Consider the following 19,860-nt stretch of genomic DNA (forward strand, 5'->3'; position numbering starts at 1 on the left):
ACAAGTCACAGGAAATAGTGCCCATCATCTTTAAACGTCAAAACCACCACTGATTTCAACTCCAATGGATATAGTTTCCCTCTAATTCCCTGAATGCATCCAAATACAATAATTCATGGAACATTGTGTATTTGTTTTGAAAAGCTCAGCTAAAACATAATACTGGTTAAGCTGTTAAAATATGTATAACTCTCGAAAGTGACAGTTCCACTTTATACTAAATCAGACAAGAAATGGACATTAACTCTACACATCAATGGTAAAGGAATTAATAGAACACGGACATACTTCGAAGAAAGGATGTAACTTCAAATCCATGGAGTCATCCTTGCTGGAACCGAGACGGGCTTTGGGATTTTTATTTAAAAGCTGTAAAAAAATTAATAAAATAAAACATCAGAATTCCAGGCATTATTGTTGCAGATACTCTGTATAGGTTAATGCAGAGCTCAATAAATGGTAGGCACCATGTAACCATGGCCTCTTGTTCTGGTGCCTAGAAATAGTTCTTCTCCCCTGATTGCTGGCATGATTCCTGCTTCCGCAAAATGAAAGGTGTATATACTATGCCGGAATGTGCATAACTAATGAGAACATATATATTCTTAAAATATGAAATAAAACTAAAAAAAACTAGAAAAGAAAATCAAATTCCCTTCTTCCCAAACCCATCCAAACCTCCCCAAAGTCTTGACTCTTTTCCTGTGCCTTCTATGTTACTTCCCAATATCTGTCAAGATTCAAACGAGGTCTTGGCTTGTATTTATCCAAGACATTGAGATATGACGTGATACATTATTACAGTATGAAAAGCCATAAGAGTTATACAACTCAGTAGCAGAGCTCCATCCAGGAACTCTAGTCCTAGGGCCTCCAGGAACTATAACGTCATCATCGGCTTGTCTCCTATCTTACATAACAACTGCTATTAGAACAAGCTGCTCGGGGACTTCCTTCTTCCCAGGACAGCTTGTCAGCAATGATCTTCCACTCATTAGTAGTGACTAGAAATCTGACCTCACCTTACTCAATCTATCAGAATTAGAAAGCACTGAACATGCGTTGGCAACTTACACCTCTTATTATTGAGACTGCTTCCACAGATAGGAACTCCGGATAGTAGGATTCAGTGTAGACTATTTGACTCATCACCTCTTTTCTGTCATCACCTGGGAAGGGTAACTAATAGAAAAATATTTTTACAAAAAGTGCATTTTAGTTTGTAAAGCACTGTGCGCAAGGTCGTAAGATGCAGAAGTGGTATACCCGAGGATAGCCAAGGAAGGGGAAACATGACACTCCTACACTTTACTGGGATTGAATCAACCAAAATATTTGGCTACAATGTTTCAAAAAGTGACGGTGAGAAATAGGGGAGAGCTGGGTGCTCCTTACCATTTGGTAGCAGGAGGGTTGGGTGAGGCTGACCTGTATCCCCGCCCGCCCTGGATTTTATATACTAGTGATAGGGAGTAGGATATTGGGTTGTTTGTTTTCTTGGGTTGTGTTTGTTTCTTTTTCTCTGTGTTGTTACAGCGGTGGTGCCCGTACTAGCTCAGCAAATATATTCTATATATAGAAGATTTGTGGTCTGCAGAGAAGCTGAAGAAGGAATGCAGACTGCAGTGTGTTAAAGTAAATGTTTATCTGTCTATCGGTACTGAGCCGGGAGCTGACAATTTGGATGGTTGCTTGCCAGTTGTTCAGCTAAGTAAAGCCCATGCCCTATCCACCAGTGTCTTTATTTAGAGGCCGGGTATTTAGGGAGCATAAGTACATATTTATAGGTTGTTATTAGAAGTTAGTAATTGTCAACATTTTATGAATAATTGTGTCAGCAGTCATGAGCTCTTGTGACAAATGACGTATTTATTATTGCGCTAGACACACTCACATTGCAGTGAAAGTCATGAAAATAACAACCTATGAATATGAACCATAAAACAATGTATATGTAAAAAGGAATACGAGCACAATATAGTACAGAGTGTAATCAAACATAGAAACATAGAAACATAGAATGTGACGGCAGATAAGAACCATTCGGCCCATCTAGTCTGCCCAGTTTTCTAAATACTTTCATTAGTCCCTGGCCTTATCTTATAGTTAGGATAGCCTTATGCCTATCCCACGCATGCTTAAACTCCTTTACTGTGTTAACCTCTACCACTTCAGCTGGAAGGCTATTCCATGCATCCACTACCCTCTCAGTAAAGTAATACTTCCTGATATTATTTTTAAACCTTTGTCCCTCTAATTTAAGACTATGTCCTCTTGTTGTGGTAGTTTTTCTTCTTTTAAATATAGTCTCCTCCTTTACTGTGTTGATTCCCTTTATGTATTTAAATGTTTCTATCATATCCCCCCTGTCTCGTCTTTCCTCCATGCTATACATGTTAAGATCCTTTAACCTTTCCTGGTAAGTTTTATCCTGCAATCCATGAACCAGTTTAGTAGCCCTTCTTTGAACTCTCTCTAAGGTATCAATATCCTTCTGAAGATAGGGTCTCCAGTACTGTGTACAGTACTCCAAGTGAGGTCTCACCAGTGTTCTGTACAATGGCATGAGCACTTCCCTCTTTCTACTGCTAATACCTCTCCCTATACAACCAAGCATTCTGCTAGCATTTCCTGCTGCTCTATTACATTGTCTGCCTACCTTTAAGTCATCAGAAATAATCACCCCTAAATCCCTTTCCTCAGATGTTGAGGTTAGGACTCTATCAAATATTCTGTACTCTGCCCTTGGGTTTTTACGTCCAAGATGCATTATCTTGCACTTATCCACATTAAATGTCAGTTGCCACAACTCTGACCATTTTTCTAGTCTACCTAAATCATTTTCCATTTGGCTTATCCCTCCTGGAACATCAACCCTGTTACATATCTTAGTATCATCCGCAAAAAGACACACCTTACCATCAAGACCTTCTGCAATATCACTAATAAAAATATTAAAGAGAATGGGTCCAAGTACAGATCCCTGAGGTACCCCACTGGTGACAAGCCCAAGCTTCGAATATACTCCATTGACTACAACCCTCTGTTGCCTGTCACTCAGCCACTGCCTTACCCATTCAACAATATTGGAATCCAAACTCAAAGATTGTAGTTTGTTGATAAGCCTTCTATGTGCAACAGTGTCAAAAGCCTTACTGAAATCGAGGTAAGCAATGTCTACTGCACCACCCTGATCTATAATTTTAGTTACCCAATCAAAAAAATCAATAAGATTAGTTTGGCATGATCTCCCTGAAGTAAACCCATGTTGTCTCTGATCTTGAAATCCATGTGTTTTTAGATGTTCAACAATCCTATCCTTTAACATGGTTTCCATCACTTTCCCCACTACTGAAGTTAGGCTTACTGGCCTATAGTTGCCCGACTCCTCCCTATTACCTTTCTTGTGAATGGGCACAACATTCGCTAACTTCCAATCTTCTGGGACTACTCCTGTTATCAATGATTGGTTAAATAAATCTGTTAATGGTTTTGCTAGTACACCACTAAGCTCTTTTAATAGCTTTGGGTGTATTCCATCAGGTCCCATTGACTTATTTGTCTTTACTTTTGACAGTTGAAATAGAACCTCTTCCTCTGTAAACTCACGTGTAATAAATGACTCATTTATCCTTTTTCTTAACTGAGGTCCCTTTCCTTCATTTTCATCTGTAAATACCGAACAAAAATATTCATTGAGGCAGTCAGCTAGACCTTTATCCTCATCTACATACCTTCCTTCTTTTGTTTTTAATCTAACTAATCCTTGTTTTACTTTTCTTTTCTCATTTATGTATCTAAAAAAGGTTTTGTCCCCCTTTTTTACTGACTGTGCTATTTTCTCTTCTGTGTGTGATTTGGAAGCTCTTATAACTTGCTTAGCCTCTTTCTGCCTAATCTTATAGGTCATTCTGTCTTCCTCACTCTGGGTTTTTTTATAATTACTAAATGCTAACTTTTTGTTTTTTACTATTTTGGCTACATCTGTGGAGTACCACAGTGGTTTCTTGAATTTTTTGCTTTTACTGACAAGCCTAATGCAATTTTCTGTTGCCTTCAGTAGTGCAACTTTTAAATAATCCCATTTCTTTTGGACTCCATTTAAATTGCTCCAGTCTGATAATGACTCCTTTACACATATTCTAATTTTGGAAAAGTCTGTTTTTCTAAAGTCTAAAACTTTTGTTTTTGTGTGGTGTGACTCAGTCACTGTTCTTATATTAAACCACACTGACTGATGATCACTGGATCCTAAACTTTCACCTACAGTAATATCTGATACCAAATCTCCATTTGTTAACACTAAATCTAGTATGGCCTCTTTACGAGTTGGCTCCTCAACGACTTGTTTTAGAGACAATCCCAGTAGGGAGTTTAGAATATGTGTGCTCCTGGCACAAGTAGCTATTTTTGTTTTCCAATTTATATCAGGAAGATTAAAGTCACCCATGATGATAACTTCCCCCTTCATTGTCATTTTAGCTATTTCTTCAACTAGTAGATTATCTAACTCTTCAATTTGTCCTGGGGGCCTATAAATCACACCTACACGAGTTACTGTGTGATTACCAAATTCTAACGTAACCCAAACTGACTCTATGTTCGCCTCACTAACCTTTATTAGGCTAGATTTTATGCTATTCTTTACATACAGGGCCACCCCTCCCCCTTTCTTGCCTTCCCTGTCTTTTCTATATAAAGAGTACCCTGGTATTGCTATGTCCCAGTCATTTTTCTCATTATACCATGTCTCAGTAACAGCGACTAAATCTACACTATCAGTTGCCATTATTGCCACAAGTTCATGGATCTTATTCCCTAAACTGCGAGCATTTGTAGACATGACTCTAAGCTTATCATTTTTTAACACACTTGCTACAGGCACCTTCTGTCCTTGTTTTGGGGGACAATTGGATTGATGTTTTATCACCCTTTTGCCCCCCCCCTCCTAGTTTAAATACATCCTAGCAAAACCTCTGAACTGCTCACTGAGAACATTTGTTCCCTTTTGAGAAAGATGCAAACCATCTTTTTTGTACAGTTTATTTCCATTCCAAACAGAGCTACCATGAGCAATAAAGCCAAATCCTTGCTCCCGACACCATTCACCAAGCCACAAGTTAAAGTCCCTAATACGCATCCGCCTGTCATTCTGAGTGTTATGCACAGGCAGAACTTCAGAGAATGACAATGTGGAAGCAACCTGCCGTATATCATTGGCAAAAACACTAAAAACTTCCTTAACCTCTGAAACCTCATTGCAAGCCAAGTCATTTGTCCCTAAATGGACAAGTACATCCAATTCCCCTTCCTGCTTTGCTTGCTTAACAATATTACCGATACGTCTCCTGTCTCTGTGAGCAGTAGCTCCGGGAAGACACCTCACAAGACCACCATTGTCCATCTCCACACCTCTTATGATGGAATCCCCCACCAACAACTGCTTTCTATTAGGCCTCACCAAGCCTCTCTGCACAACACCACTAGCCTCAATGTCTCTCTTCACAACACCACTAGCCTCAGTGCCTCTCTTCACAACACCACTAGCCTCAGTGCCTCTCTGCACAACACCACTAGCCTCAGTGCCTCTCTGCACAACACCACTAGCCTCAGTGCCTCTCTGCACAACACCACTAGCCTCAGTGCCTCTCTGCACAACACCACTAGCCTCAGTGCCTCTCTGCACAACACCACTAGCCTCAGTGCCTCTCTGCACAACACCACTAGCCTCAGTGCCTCTCTGCACAACACCACTAGCCTCAGTGCCTCTCTCCACGACACCACTACACTCTGAAAGTGCAGAAAATGAATTATGTAGAGCAACAGACTGTGCAATATGCCTTTTATCCACAACTCCAAGTCTACCAGATCCTACAGTAATCCATCTGCCATTCCTAGTATGTCTCTGCGGCAGTGGCTTTGCAGCAGTTCCAGCCTGAGTTTGTTTACCAGATAATTTACAAATCTCAGACTTCAAAAATACAATCTCCTGCCGCAAAATAGAGAACTGTCTACAGATTAGACAACAACCAAACCTCCAAAAAGTGGAACGTGAAACAAATGCAAAGCAACTATTACACTGAAGTTCTACAATAAGCTGTAGTGGTTAAAGTGCTCAAGGTGTCCATTAATTCTGACCATTCTACAGTTTAAAAATACTATCGCCATCGGCTGCCCGTATAATATCACACTGGGGATTTTGATTTCCAAAACAGGAATCCAACACATTTGTAAAAGTAAGCAATTCTTACCGCTGAAGTCAGCATCATGTAAGTAACAACGCCAAGACTCCACCAGTCGATAGATCTTGTGTATGATCTTCTCATAACCATTTCAGGTGCCATATAATCCAGGGTGCCACAAAATGTTCTGGTTCGATTTCTGTATCCCATCCCTCAGAAAACGAAAAAAGATAAATATACGTAAGTAAATATAAAGATAGATGCCTACTTTCAGTTTTACATTTATGTTACTGATATACAGTATATGTTCTGTTTATTCATTTTATTTATATTGTTTAGGTGATATTAGGATATGGCTGCAAGGAGTTGGTGCATTGCAGCTACATCTTCTCTCTGTAACTTTGTACAAAGATCTGCTAATCTCTATTGTGTTCCAGCATCTAATCTGCTTGTTGTTCCAGAATCGCCTGGACTTCCAATTGGATTTGAATTTGCACAATGGCATCTTGTTTCAGAATTCTATAAATATATGCATGTTTGTTGTTTCATATATACTTTTAATTCAGTATGCAGTTGGATGTTATTTGTCTGTAAATAAAGTTCATATCTGTAACTGTGTGCGAAATTACTTTTACTAATTATAAAATAATATTTACCTTCTTTGCAAAGACCGAAGTCTGTGATTTTGGCGTATCCGTGCTTGTCGATAACAATATTTTCCAGTTTGATATCTCTAGATTAAAAAGCAGAAATTTTATTAATTCTACGTATCACTAAAGGGAACTTGGAGTTTTATTATTTAGACTTGTTAAAAGGTTAGATGTAAGGACTAAACTAATATACGACATAATTATTTAATATTATAATAATAAATAATGAAACAAACCACAAATGCCAAATTAAATTACAGGAAATAAGACAATACAACAGCACCTACCATCTTTAGTTTTTCCTGAACACTTACCTGTGAGCAATATTGGCTTTGTGCAAGAATTCTAGGCCCAGCACACAGCACGCAACATAGAACCTGTGGAAAAGTGAATATGTCATTTTTATTCTAGGGAAGGAAAATTAGTTTTTGCAGCAATGAATGGCTTGATTCTACCCATCCTGCATAACTCTATGCCCAGACATGTTTCCTGCAATGTCTTGTATCCCGAGTCTTAACAGTCATCTTCTATCGTAATCTGTGTAGACTTCATGGATTTGGTATTAACCTTAATGGGACACTCCACTAAAGCACTTTAGCTTGCTGAGTTGCCTTATGGTTGAAGGGTGTTTTCTTTCTTTTTTTTTTTTTTTTTTATTTGACAAAAAGGGTATTTTTCAATAAAATATTGTCACTTTCATAAATTATCCTTGTTACACCCACTGACTGTGAATCAGACAACGGGTCTTGTTACGTTCTAATAGGTATAGCTCAGATATATGTAGTCATAATCCAGAAACTATTTATACTTACCTAGCTTTGTTTTCTGAAAATGGGCAAAAGTTGTTTTTCTTAATATTTGCTAGAAGGTCTCCACCAGCAGCATACTCCATCACAAAGCAGACATAATCTGGAGTCTGGAAACTTGCGAAGAGATTAACAAGGAAAGGGTGTCGTATGCTGCTTACGATCTGCATGATGTACTTCTCATCTGCAAGCCTTGAAATCATAATATTTAATTGAATCTTTTTTTTTTTTTTAAAGACGATTCTTTGCTCAGTAACAAAAAAAAAAATGACAAACAGGACCACAATCCCCCCAAAAATAATCAAAGTAGAATTTTAATTACACTCCATTTACTGACCTATGGACAGCATGATCTGCAATGACGTCTTTTTTCTTCAAAGCTTTTAATGCAAATGCGGACTTTGTATACTTGTACTTGGCAAGCAGGACCTGAAATGGAAAATAAAAAAAAGGTATTTTGATAAATAGCATTTGTTTTTACACCTTTCCTATGTAACTATAAACCCACCTTTCCAAATCTTCCTTGGCCCAGCACAGAGAGACAATCAAAATCCTGAAGGGTCAGGTCAGCTATTTGCACAATACTGCAAAGAAAAAGAACAAGTTTAAAAAAGAAAATATTTGAAATAATGCATACACCTCTCCTCCATGAAAAACAAAACAAAACCCCAAAACTAAATGTTTTTATAAGACACAGTATACATTATCATACCATTGGTCCAGAGACACGCATCATTGTGTGTCAGTCAGACTGTACCAGCATAATCCCTTTAATATAAGACATGCTTATCACATAAATGAAATGAGAGGGAGTGGAAAAGAGGAGCAAATAAGGAGCTTATGGAAAATGTGTAGCAGGTTTACGGCCTAACGGCATTGATGAGAAGAATGAATATGTGAATACCTAGTTGGTGATGATGGCTCTTGGTTTTTTGAGTCCTCTTTTGTCAATGAAAGAGCGTCATTGTCCTCTGGAAGTGGTTCAATAGCCTCTTCTATAATGGCAGCGTCAGCTCTAGGTGATTGCTCTACACTCTCTGGGTCCGCTACTGGCAGTGGAGCATTATCAATAATTACAACTTCCTCTAGAGATGGTTGGATGATGTCTTCTGTAAAGGAAGTGACAGCTGGTGGTGGTAGCTCCAAGCTGTAAGTGTCCGCTACTGACAATGGAAGAGGATCAATAATTTTATCTTCCTCTGGAGATGGTTTAATGATCTCTTCTGTAAAGGAAGGTACAGCTGGTGGTGGTAGCTCCAAGCTGTAAGTGTCCGCTACTGACAATGGAAGAGGATCAATAATTTTATCTTCCTCTGGAGATGGTTTAGTGATCTCTTCTGTAAAGGAAGTAACAGCTGGTGGTGATAGTTCCAAGCTGTCAGTGTCCGCTACCGCCAATGGAAGAGGATCAATTATTGTATCTTCCTCTGGAGATGGTTTAATGATCTCTTCTGTAAAGGAAGTGACAGCTGGTGGTGAAAGCTCCAAGCTGTCAGTGTCCGCTACTGCCAATGGAAGGGGTATTGATGGCTTCACACTCTCAGTGTCCTCTACAGACAACAGAAGAGAGTCAATTACTGCAATATTTTCTGCAGCTGGATGGATGGTATTTCCTATAAAGGTAGCAAAGAACATAAAATTAGTATTGTATATGATACACAAAGTTTAATAATGCACTATAGGTGTTGGACTGGTCGCACATACATCAATCTGATTAAAAATTAAACTTGTGATATCCCACACAGGTTAGGGAATACAAGTCAATTCACACTAGATGACTAGTTTGACGTTTTCCATTATGCAGGGAACTAGCACTGGGTACAGGGGTTCACCTCTTTTGAGTAACCAAATAATAATATTTTTTGCGAGACATGTTAATAATAGAATTACCTTTTTTTATGGAGAACAATTTCTTAAGCTTCTGAAGTTTGGTCCTTTTCTGGGGTAAAGGAAATGAAAATTCCACCTATTCCAAAACAAACCGAAAGAGTTAACTGCTGGAAGTAAATCATAGTATCCTCATTGTGCCACACCAACATATAAACAGACACACAAAATTATAATAAGTAATAAATATAAATTGATGATGTTCCTAGACTAGTTCTCTACTCCTCACCTCAATGAAAAGGATGCCCTGTGGCTCCAGCTGTAGGCACAGTTCCTGTTTCTGGTTGACCAGAAATTCTTCTAACCTCAGAGTCTTGGTGGCACACAGTGATCTCCGGTCATGCCAGTACAATGATAATTCTAGTTCTCGAGACTATGTAGAAATTATACAAGTAATCATTTTTAAAAAAAATAATAGAAAAAAAAGTTTTCTTCGACAAACCCTTTTCTTTAGGAATGTATTTTTCTCACCATAAGCAACTATTTTTACATGGTTTAACCACATTTACCATTTTCACATAAAAAAAAAAATCAGCAATACATAGAGGCTGTAAATGTATTGGCTGCAGATGTATAAGTGTAAAGTTCTTTAAAATGTTAAATTTTTCTTCCATCACTATCCATACTACCATCCATCGGGCATATATGTGGACTTGACATGGCAGGATTTACTTGCTTTGAGAGATTGATCTCAGTTCATGCAAGGTCAGGTGTACAGAACATCAAGAAAACACAGGATGTATGAAAAATTAGAATCAGCATGCATGTGTGCTGGAAAATATCCAATTAAACAACACTGATTCATAATGCTTGACGGAATACCTTTAACAAAAAGCCCTGGTGACAAGGTTTTCCACCAAATAACTAAAATATGCAATATATCATTAATGTTATCGAACATCTCCTAACAATTTCTCGAGGAAGAAAAAGAAAACAAATACGTATCAACTGTAACATTAAGGTCCTAAAAGTTTTAGAAATAAGAGTTCAAATCAGACTAGCTAGGAGAACCTTTTAGAGGACTCGCAAATTTTAATTTTAAATTAGGAATAATAATATAATATTGATACTAACCAAAACAAAATGATACAGACATCAACATAACTAGAAAACTATCAACAAAACAAAAACATAATTTTGTTCCTTTTTTTTTTACTGCTATTTTTCCTTTACTTTTCCTACAAGCAAAACGTTCTGAAACAAAAAAATGTCCCATCCGTACCTTATTCAAATCCAGTTTAAAAGTTTCATCCCAGGATGGATTAGACACAGTTTTCCAACTTGTAGAACCCTTTAAAATGTGGTCAATCTTCAACTGAGCACAGACTTCACCTGTAAGGAAATCTCATGAACTTAGCTTAAAAGGCTACGAGTATTTTATCATAAATAATATTTCTAACTGAAAATGGAATCAACACTCGGCAATGGTCAAAACACAGATGACAGTATAAAGTTGCCTCTGTTATCTTTAACCAAAGATCTAGGACAGACATAGGCAACCTTCGGCACTCCAGATGTTTTGGACTGCACCTCCCATGATGCTTTACCAGCATTATGGGTGTAAGAGCATTATGGGGGATGTAGTCCACAACATCTGGAGTGATGGAGGTTGCCTATCCCTGATCTAGGAGTATGTTTTAATTTGGGAAGTCTATTATATTCTTTTCCGTTAAAAACAAAACTAGACAAATTTGTAGTTACATGGTCTGAAATAACTTACTAACTTAAAATATGTTGCAAATTGTGTTCTTCCTCTGTCTTTTTTGATTGGGAGAAAATTTAGATAGTGGAGTTTGTATGATGAGTGAGTCTTTCACAATCACCTTGGTCCAGCATCAAGATATACATTCTAGAGGAGTTTGATTTTCCTTTGGGTGACTAAGTTGAGTGTGGGTATATATTATCCCCAGATTTGTCCCCAGAATTGTTTCACTAAGATAGTGTGTGTAGCAAATTATAGGGAACAGGTAAGAGAGTTTAATTTTAAATAAGCTCATTGTAGCGCATAAGGGCTGTCTATAATCTTATAGTTTTTCAATTTCTGTGGATAGTAATGTTAAGAATGTCTTATTATGGCACAACAGAGTCAGTATTAGTCCAAATATGGCAAATTTTGAAAGAAGGGAAATTAAAGGTTGTTTGGTAAATAGGACTGAAAAAAGTTAGGTACTAAAACATTACCTTATCTGGGAACACACCCAAAAGCAATGATAGAGTACAGTTTGTTTAAAATTATATTTGACGCATGGCCCATTATCTAATTTCCTTCCGACAAACAGATGGCTTGAGGAATAATATGCGTAAATTGAGAATCTTAGTACTCCTTTGATGATATGCAATGAAAATATCTGATGCTTAAACAGGATGTGTGTAATTGTCATTACTGCTAGATCCTTAAAGGGGCATGCCACTTCCAAACACTAAAAAGATAAATCGTGTAGATGTAGATATACCCGAATTAATAAATGCAAGCATTTAGTTATGCATCTTTCATTGGGTGTATATCGAAAAACAGCTTGCAAAACCTGCAGATCACCTGTCTGCAGCCTTTACAAGCCTTTACAAAAAAATATATATTCTATTCCTTTTACCTACTTAGTATTTATTTTTGAAGAAAAGTCACCATCCCTCTTTCAAACCATGTAGGTAAGGAGTTTTTTGTTTTTTCATATAGTTTTTATTACAATAGATTAATTTAGGGGGTTTCACTTTAACTAGGTAATTAGATTATGGAGTTTAAAAGCCCAGGAAAACTGGGTGACGCTTATTTTGACCATTAGCGAGTTTAAAGCAGATTTAGCAGTCTGAGGTTCTGATTCGACAGGTTTTAGTGCAGTATACATTGAACGGGACTTGAATTTATTAAGAGCTTACCGGCATACATAATAATTCAATGTAATATACCACAATGTTAATGTTAGATATATGTTTTGAAAAGGATTAATACAATTGAAAATTATGTGAAACACTAAGGAGATGAGAAAAAGAAATTATTGCATGAACAAAGAATCACAACCAAGAAAGTCCAGGTGATAATAATCAAAGTAAGGTTTGCGAGTGGTGGTTACGTCTTGGACTGGTAAAGTCAAAGAGCCAAAGAAACAATGGAAACGAACAATGTGGAAAGGAGCCCGGGTATCGTCTGTTGATTAGCTAAGACAATAAGTGGCATTGTGAGCCAGTATTCTTCCCATATACCAGCAGGACAATTCAAAAGGCAACTTTTATCTTGATTTGTAGAGGAGGATATAAAGATGACACATACGATTCCCAGGAGAAAGAACCGTACTGCTTCCTTCACTGTTGATGTTTAGAGTCACTCTATTTAGAATATGTAAAATAATTGGCAGAAAAAAAAGCAATTGTGGGTGAATATCTAGAAATGTGAATTAGGAAACTGATTTCCTTGGCAACATTTTCAGAATTGTGGTTCATTTGCAGGGTCTTTGTGAAGGAGAGGGAATCCTATCAGATACTAATATTTGTATTCAGAACGGAAAATGTAATTCAACAACTGTTGGAGGGCGAAGGCTTGAAACCCCAGCTATTGAGCACTGTTTTTTGAATATCACTATACACATAATGGGAAATATAAGAGAAAAACCACTGTACTTAAAAAGTTTCCAGTCTCTTGCACTCTTATAATGCCGACACGGTTGTTTCTTCTTATTTTGTTCATAAATGAGAATCTTCCTCGACGCGGACTCCTGCCAGGGATAACATGTGACAGGTCCTTTAGTCTGCTAGGTACATTCTCCAGAATATCTAGACAGCCCTTGAGTCGCAATTCCAGGGTGCCTGTCAAACAATAGAATAAATATAAATAGCAAGAATGGCTATTAGAGTTTCACTTAACGTCATCACAAGATGATATTCATTCTTTTCTCACCAATGTATGCCCAGTGCATTTCCTACAATAATACAATATTGGGTTCCCTTATGGATGCCCCCAACATTCTATCATCGTTCCAAACTAGCCTGCTAATAGAAACATACCATTTCTTTGTTAAAGGAAACTTCGTCGTTGTTCTAAGTAGCCCACGATTTGGTCAGAACAACAATTAGGCAGCCTTTACGTCTCTATCAGAATGTAAAATAACTAAAACCCACTTTACAAACAGACAAAAATGTGGTATCTTCAGTTAGTCCTCTACGCACATTCACACATCAACACAGCATTCAAACACGACTCTGTATTAAAACACCAACATTATACATAAACACACCTCTGCATCAAAAACCAACACTACACACATGTGCACAATTATATTCAAATGCCAACACCACACCCGTGCAAACATACTCACACACTGCATACAAAAACATACTTACATTCAAACACACAAACACTGTTTAGTGCTAAATACAACCCTTCAAGGATGTGCAAATGGTAGATCCCCAGCTGGCAAAACAGTGCGGGAGTTGTATTACAGATGGGGATCTACTTTTTGTCCATCTTTACAATAGGGTGCCCAAACAAATTCCTGGACCAGGGCCCTCTCTACATTAATTCTGCCACTGATTGATAAGAACGTACCTGTTAGTGCAGTGGGCTGGGGCCTTGTTCCAAATTGGCTCTGCACAGAGTCAAGGGACAGCTCCTCGGTGGTAATACACTTCCTGGGATGGCCACGAGGAAGTTCTTTCACTCGTTCCTCCAAGGCATATTTGAGGAGGTCCAGCTTTTCATTTGACTCGTGTAGTGCTGCTTGAGCCTGTTAAAAGAGATGGAAGAATTAAAATGTAACAAAATAAGCAAAAAAAAGTTCAATAAAACAATTCCTGCATCTGCTGGTAAAAACATCTGGGAGGTGGTGTCCAACTTTAGCTGATTTCCAAGGTGACACGCACAATTCCTAACAGTGTGTGTTATACTTTCATTTCATTCATAAACAGTTTATAAGTCTACATAGTTCTCAATACAATAAAACTCTGCAGGATTAATCACCAACGTTTGGATTGTAGCAAATTGAAATCTGAACCTCAGAACTGAAATTAAAATAGCTAATCTGGAAAAAGTGTGTCTAGGTTTGACTCAATTTGTAATTCAAGTTTGAATTCATCTAAACAACTTAAATGCTGAACGGAAAACAAAAGACCAGTTAGTGCCTTAGATCGTTGTGGATATAAAGGCAGATCAATGTATAACAGGGCTGCCCAACAGGTAGATCCCCGGATGTTGTTGAACTACAACTCCTTTGATGCTTTGCATGCCTTTAGAATGCATTTAGAATGACAAAGCATATGTAGAACATACAACCTGTTATTATTATTATTATTATTATTTTATTATTTATATAGCGCCAACAAATTCCGTAGCGCTGTTATTAGCTTTTAATAAAACTAATGGGCTTAAAACACAAAGTAATTTTAAAGTAAAACATTAATAGACAAAATAAAATACAGAACAAATGGTGCAGCAAGGGCAAAAAATAATAATTAAAAAAATTAAAGTCTCAGAAGAGATGTTATAAAGTTAGTAACAATGGATACTTGGTTAATGACATTAAACTGTAATTTCCATCCCTATGGCAGATATTCAAAGCGCATTATTCACTCTGGGGATGAAATGGGTAAACGAGTACACTTTGTAACTAACCTGAACAAGTTCTTTCCCGGGATGTAATGCCTTGACGGCGCATTTGGCTCCTTCAGCCACGGCACGCTCAATCACGAAACGGTGGCTCAACTCCTCAATGCGCTGCTCCAATGGACTTATTGCAGGTGTTGCTAAGAGAAAAAAATAAAATGTTTGGTTATAATAATAGTAAGCTTTACTTATGTAAAAGGAAATCAACATGGTAGTTTCATTACTAAAGTGTGAACTGTCAAGAATGTAAAGTAAATTTCATATTCCAGAATAATTAAACTGTAAAAATGATATTAGTTTTACAATTAACTTTGAATTCCCAATAGACAAAGTTTATGTCTCTCCATATATTGTTGCATTGCGGGGGGCTGCCATGGGTTTATTCTCTCCTGTGGATTTTATTGGTCACTGAGCATGCTTTGAATTCTATCTGTATTCTGATTGTCTGAAAGCACCAATCATAAAAGATCTACTAACGAATCAGATTTTTTCAGCCATGGCGGATCAAAGACACAGGGGCCCGGCCGTAGGCCGTGGAGAAACACAGAAAGACAGGAAGAGGGGCCCAACCGCGGGGGATTACTGTGACAGGGGCCCGGCCGCAGCCTGCGGTGAAACAAAAAGATAGGGGTCTCTCCCAGCAGGCCCTTAATTGTAATGTTGCAGGCTCAAGGGGCAGCTGCTTTGGGCCCCCCAGGAATAAATGGGTCTGGGACAGCCCCTTTTGCCCCACGTTAAAGACGGCCCTGATTGTTACACGTTAATATTCCCACATTTAGCAGCAGATGGGACCCAAAACAAATCCCATGTGACAAAAAAGCAAAAAAGCTACCAGAGTAAAAAACCTCAAAAACTGAAATTACTTTATCATTGTTACACGCTAATATTCCTTTAAAATACACAGTACATATGACATCACCGGACCTTTACCTTTATCCAAAGGTTTTTGTTGGAAAATTTCTGTTTTTCTATTGCAGTCTTGGAGCTTTTTATGAGCATCACCAAGATGTTTCTGATCCTGAAAAAGTAATTCGAAAAATGTGATGGATAATTAAGATGAACAGAAATTGGACTTTTAGATTAATTAATCCCATGCACATACCCCGCCCCCATAGTGTATATATGAGCCAAGTTTAATTTTCATTGTCCTTTAATCTCCTCTAAATTTCCCCTCTCCTCTAGTGTTGGTCTTCACATATGAACAAATTGCCCTCTTTGCCACCAAAATATTTCACATTTTCAGAACGGACACAATATATACAACAATCTCAAAAGAAAAGCTAATATTGTTATATTGCCATCCCATTAACTGCATTATTTTTAATTTCTCGTTATGGTAAACAAATAAATGCTAGCCGGTCAGCGCTGGCTGTGTGTGTATAGTGTGTGTAGCTGAGCTGTGTGTATACAGTGTGCCTAACTGAGCTGTGTGTATACAGTGTGCGTAACTGTGCTGTGTGTATACAGTGTGCCTAACTGTGCTGTGTGTATACAGTGTGCCTAACTGTGCTGTGTGTAAACAGTGTGCTTAACTGTGCTGTGTGTATACAGTGTGCCTAACTGTGCTGTGTGTATACAGTGTGCGTAACTGTGCTGTGTGTATACAGTGTGCGTAACTGTGCTGTGTGTATACAGTGTGCCTAACTGTGCTGTGTGTATACAGTGCGCGTAACTGTGCTGTGTGTATACATTGTGCGTAAGTGTGCTGTGTGTGCAGAGTGCATAGCTGTGCCGTGTGTGTAGCTGTGATGTGTGTACAGTGTGTGTTGCTGTGCTGTGTGTGCAGTGCGCATAGCTGTGCTGTGTGTACAGTGTGTGTTGCTGTGCTGGGTGTGTAGTGTGCGTAGCTGTGCTGTGTGTACAGTGTGTTTATAGTGTGTGTTGCTGTGCTGTGTGTCAGGATCGGGACAGGGATCCAACACGCAGAATACAAACAGGAGCTAGGTACGTATACCGGACCTTAGAATGGCCGGACTAACGTAAGGAGAAAGCAAAGAATGGTCAGAGACAAGCCGAGGTCGAGGGAACGAGAGAACAGGTAAGCGAGAGACGAGCCGAGATCAAAGGACACGAGAGGTAAGCAGTAACGAGAATACAAGCCGAGTCAGAACCAAAAAGACAAACAGAAATAAGAGCACTGAGTGACCAGACAAGCTAGAACCACGACAGGGCAATGAACCATTAAACACATCCCTATTTTATACCTTGGCTCTTTAATTGATGACTCCGCCCCTGCCGAGCCCTGATTCGTTGTTCGGAACTAGATTGACAGGTCGGGACGTGATTGCCGTCATGACTTCGGCCGCTGAGTGCCGCGTCATAAAAGGAGGCGGGGCTATCGCGGCCGGCGCGTAAACGGCTATGAGAGCTGTGAGGATTGGGTGCGTCAGCCCCCCTGAGAGGACGGCCGTCTGAAAGTCTAACCTCCTCCGAGGTAGAGACTTCAGGTACCCTGACACTGTGTATGTGGTGTGTAGCTGTTGGACTACCTATTTATGTCCCTGGTCCCTCTTAGAGTAGAGTTAAAAAGTTTTAAACTGGGGGGGCGTGGCCGACAGCCGAGGTGAACGGACGCATGGAGTGAGAGCTCCCGGTCCGAAACAGCCATAGCGTGAATTTAAAGCAGCTTTTACCCCCAATACAAGGCGGAAAACAGCTAAGCCTTACCTCTTCTGCCTCTCATGTCTCCAGCAAAGCAGACAAAGCTGACGGATCCGATCCGCTCGACGAAAAGAGACCGGTCGCGGCCGGCACAAGATGGCGGCAGCGAGGAGCTGGAGGCATCACAGGCCTCAAACTCTCACATGGAGACCGAGGAGCAGCGTTACACCGACGCTCCAGTCACGGAGAAGAGGCTGTATGCAATGTTGCAGGACTTTAGACTTAGTCTACAATCTGACTTGAGAAAAGCCACAAACGATATAAAAAAGGAGATAGCAGATCTGGGAGAAAGAACAAACAACCTGGAAGCACGCACTGATGACATCTGCGCAGCACAAGACACGCTAGCCGACACTGTGCAAGCACTGGTGGAAGAACAACAGTTCCTGAAACGGAAAATGGCGGACATGGAAGACCGCTCGCGCAGGAACAATGTGCGCTTTCGCGGAATCTCAGAAAGTATCACAAGAGAGCAACTACCTCACTACCTGTTGTCTCTATGCAAGACCCTAGTACCAGAAATAACCGACCAAGCCTGGCTGATGGATCGTGCCCACAGGCTACCGAAGCCGCAAAATCTGCGACAAGATACGCCACGCGATGTAGTAGCACGTTTTCACTACTACAAAACCAAAGACACTCTTTTACAAGCGGCGAGGAAACTGCCTGCGATGCCTGAACCATATGCAGGAGTTCAATTATACGCAGACTTGTCGGCTATGACTATGAGCAGGAGGAGGGAGTTCATTAATGTTACCAAGTCATTGCGGAACAACGACATACAATACAGATGGGGCTACCCGACGAAGCTACTCATTTGGAGGAACGCCAAGACACACACCGTCAACGAGCCGGAGGTGGGAATGCGCTTACTAAAGGAATGGGGCCTGTTCCCGCTAGCGCCACAAGAGGCTTCTACCGCAGTACCCCCGACAAGGCCGCAAGCGGAATGGCAGATGGCGGGATCACCGCGTAGGAAGGACTGACAATGCGGGACGTGTTTCGCTGCGGACTTGCCGCTGTCACATGGCGACAATTGAACGTTAAGAGACACTCTGATCCATGATTAACCCTCTGATCTCTGACATGCTATAGTAAATGGTTTGTGAGTATATATATGTCTGTACCGTGTTAACGTATGTATCTTCTAGGCTACACCCTAGTACCAGGGTTGCGGGATTTAAAGGCATGGGGTATACCCGAACCCACATTATCAAAATGGAAAGAGATTTAGGGCAGACGCAAGGGGATGGGAGCCAAATTGCTACCACAATAGATGCAGCACGAGGGGGGTACACGACAACCACGCATCAGGAATGCTAAGCTATGTTAAGTCATGTCAGCGCACTGTCCAGAGGGAGAGTTTGGGAATTAAATACCGCTATTCAGCGGATCTTCCCCTATTATTTCAGACATGGTTAAAGGGTAAATATATAACCTCAAGAAATAAGGCTGTTATACACTCGGCCTAAAACCTTAGGCACGACCCCAGGTTGAGACGTGTGAGGGGCACTGTTTACCCACTCACACCTCACCCACGTAGAGCGCTGTTCTTTTCAAGGGCGCTTTGTATATACTTTGGTTATTTTCTGTCCTCTTCCCCGCACCTGTTTCCTACTTTTTCCTTCCCTTTCCCGAACCCTGGAATAATTTCATGCCACGTGTCACAAGACTCGAAAGACGCATCAAGGCCCCGTCACAATCTCACACCCCACCAAGATCATGGCTGATTCCCTAACTGTACTCACATTAAACGTTAAAGGCCTCAACAGCCCCCACAAAAGGAGGCTAGCGGTGCAAGAAATGACCAAATCCAAAGCAGCGATAATTACCCTACAAGAGACGCATTTTTGTATTAAAAATCCCCCAAAATTTAATATCAAGTCCTACCCCCAAGGTTACCATGCTATGTCCGCAACTAAAGCCAAAGGTGTTGCCATCTTTTTTCACAATGATTGGGCTTTTACACCGTCCGCCCAGTATGCTAGCAAAGATGGGAGAATATTAATACTAGTGGGTTCCCTGAACGGCCTGTCGGTAACTATAGCATCCATCTACGCGCCCAACAATAAGCAAAAAATTTT

The 19,860-nt window shown here is 39.7% G+C and overlaps 1 protein-coding gene across 1 annotated transcript; it reads right to left on the reverse strand.

Moving 5' to 3' along the window:
• Positions 1-246: 246 nt before the first annotated feature.
• Positions 247-17,409, reverse strand: LOC134585530 (serine/threonine-protein kinase N2-like). Its single transcript, XM_063440957.1, has 16 exons — positions 17,404-17,409; positions 16,046-16,133; positions 15,125-15,255; positions 14,063-14,240; positions 13,180-13,323; positions 10,748-10,851; positions 9,755-9,898; positions 9,529-9,604; positions 8,543-9,251; positions 8,147-8,282; positions 7,976-8,067; positions 7,645-7,830; positions 7,147-7,209; positions 6,839-6,915; positions 6,252-6,394; positions 247-369 (listed from the first exon to the last, which is right to left on the reverse strand). The coding sequence occupies exons 1-16, from the start codon at positions 17,407-17,409 to the stop codon at positions 247-249; spliced, it is 2,400 nt and encodes a 799-aa protein (XP_063297027.1).
• Positions 17,410-19,860: the final 2,451 nt, after the last annotated feature.

This window comes from Pelobates fuscus, chromosome 1, assembly GCF_036172605.1.
Source record: "Pelobates fuscus isolate aPelFus1 chromosome 1, aPelFus1.pri, whole genome shotgun sequence".
In the NCBI taxonomy this organism is placed as follows: Eukaryota; Metazoa; Chordata; class Amphibia; order Anura; family Pelobatidae; genus Pelobates; species Pelobates fuscus.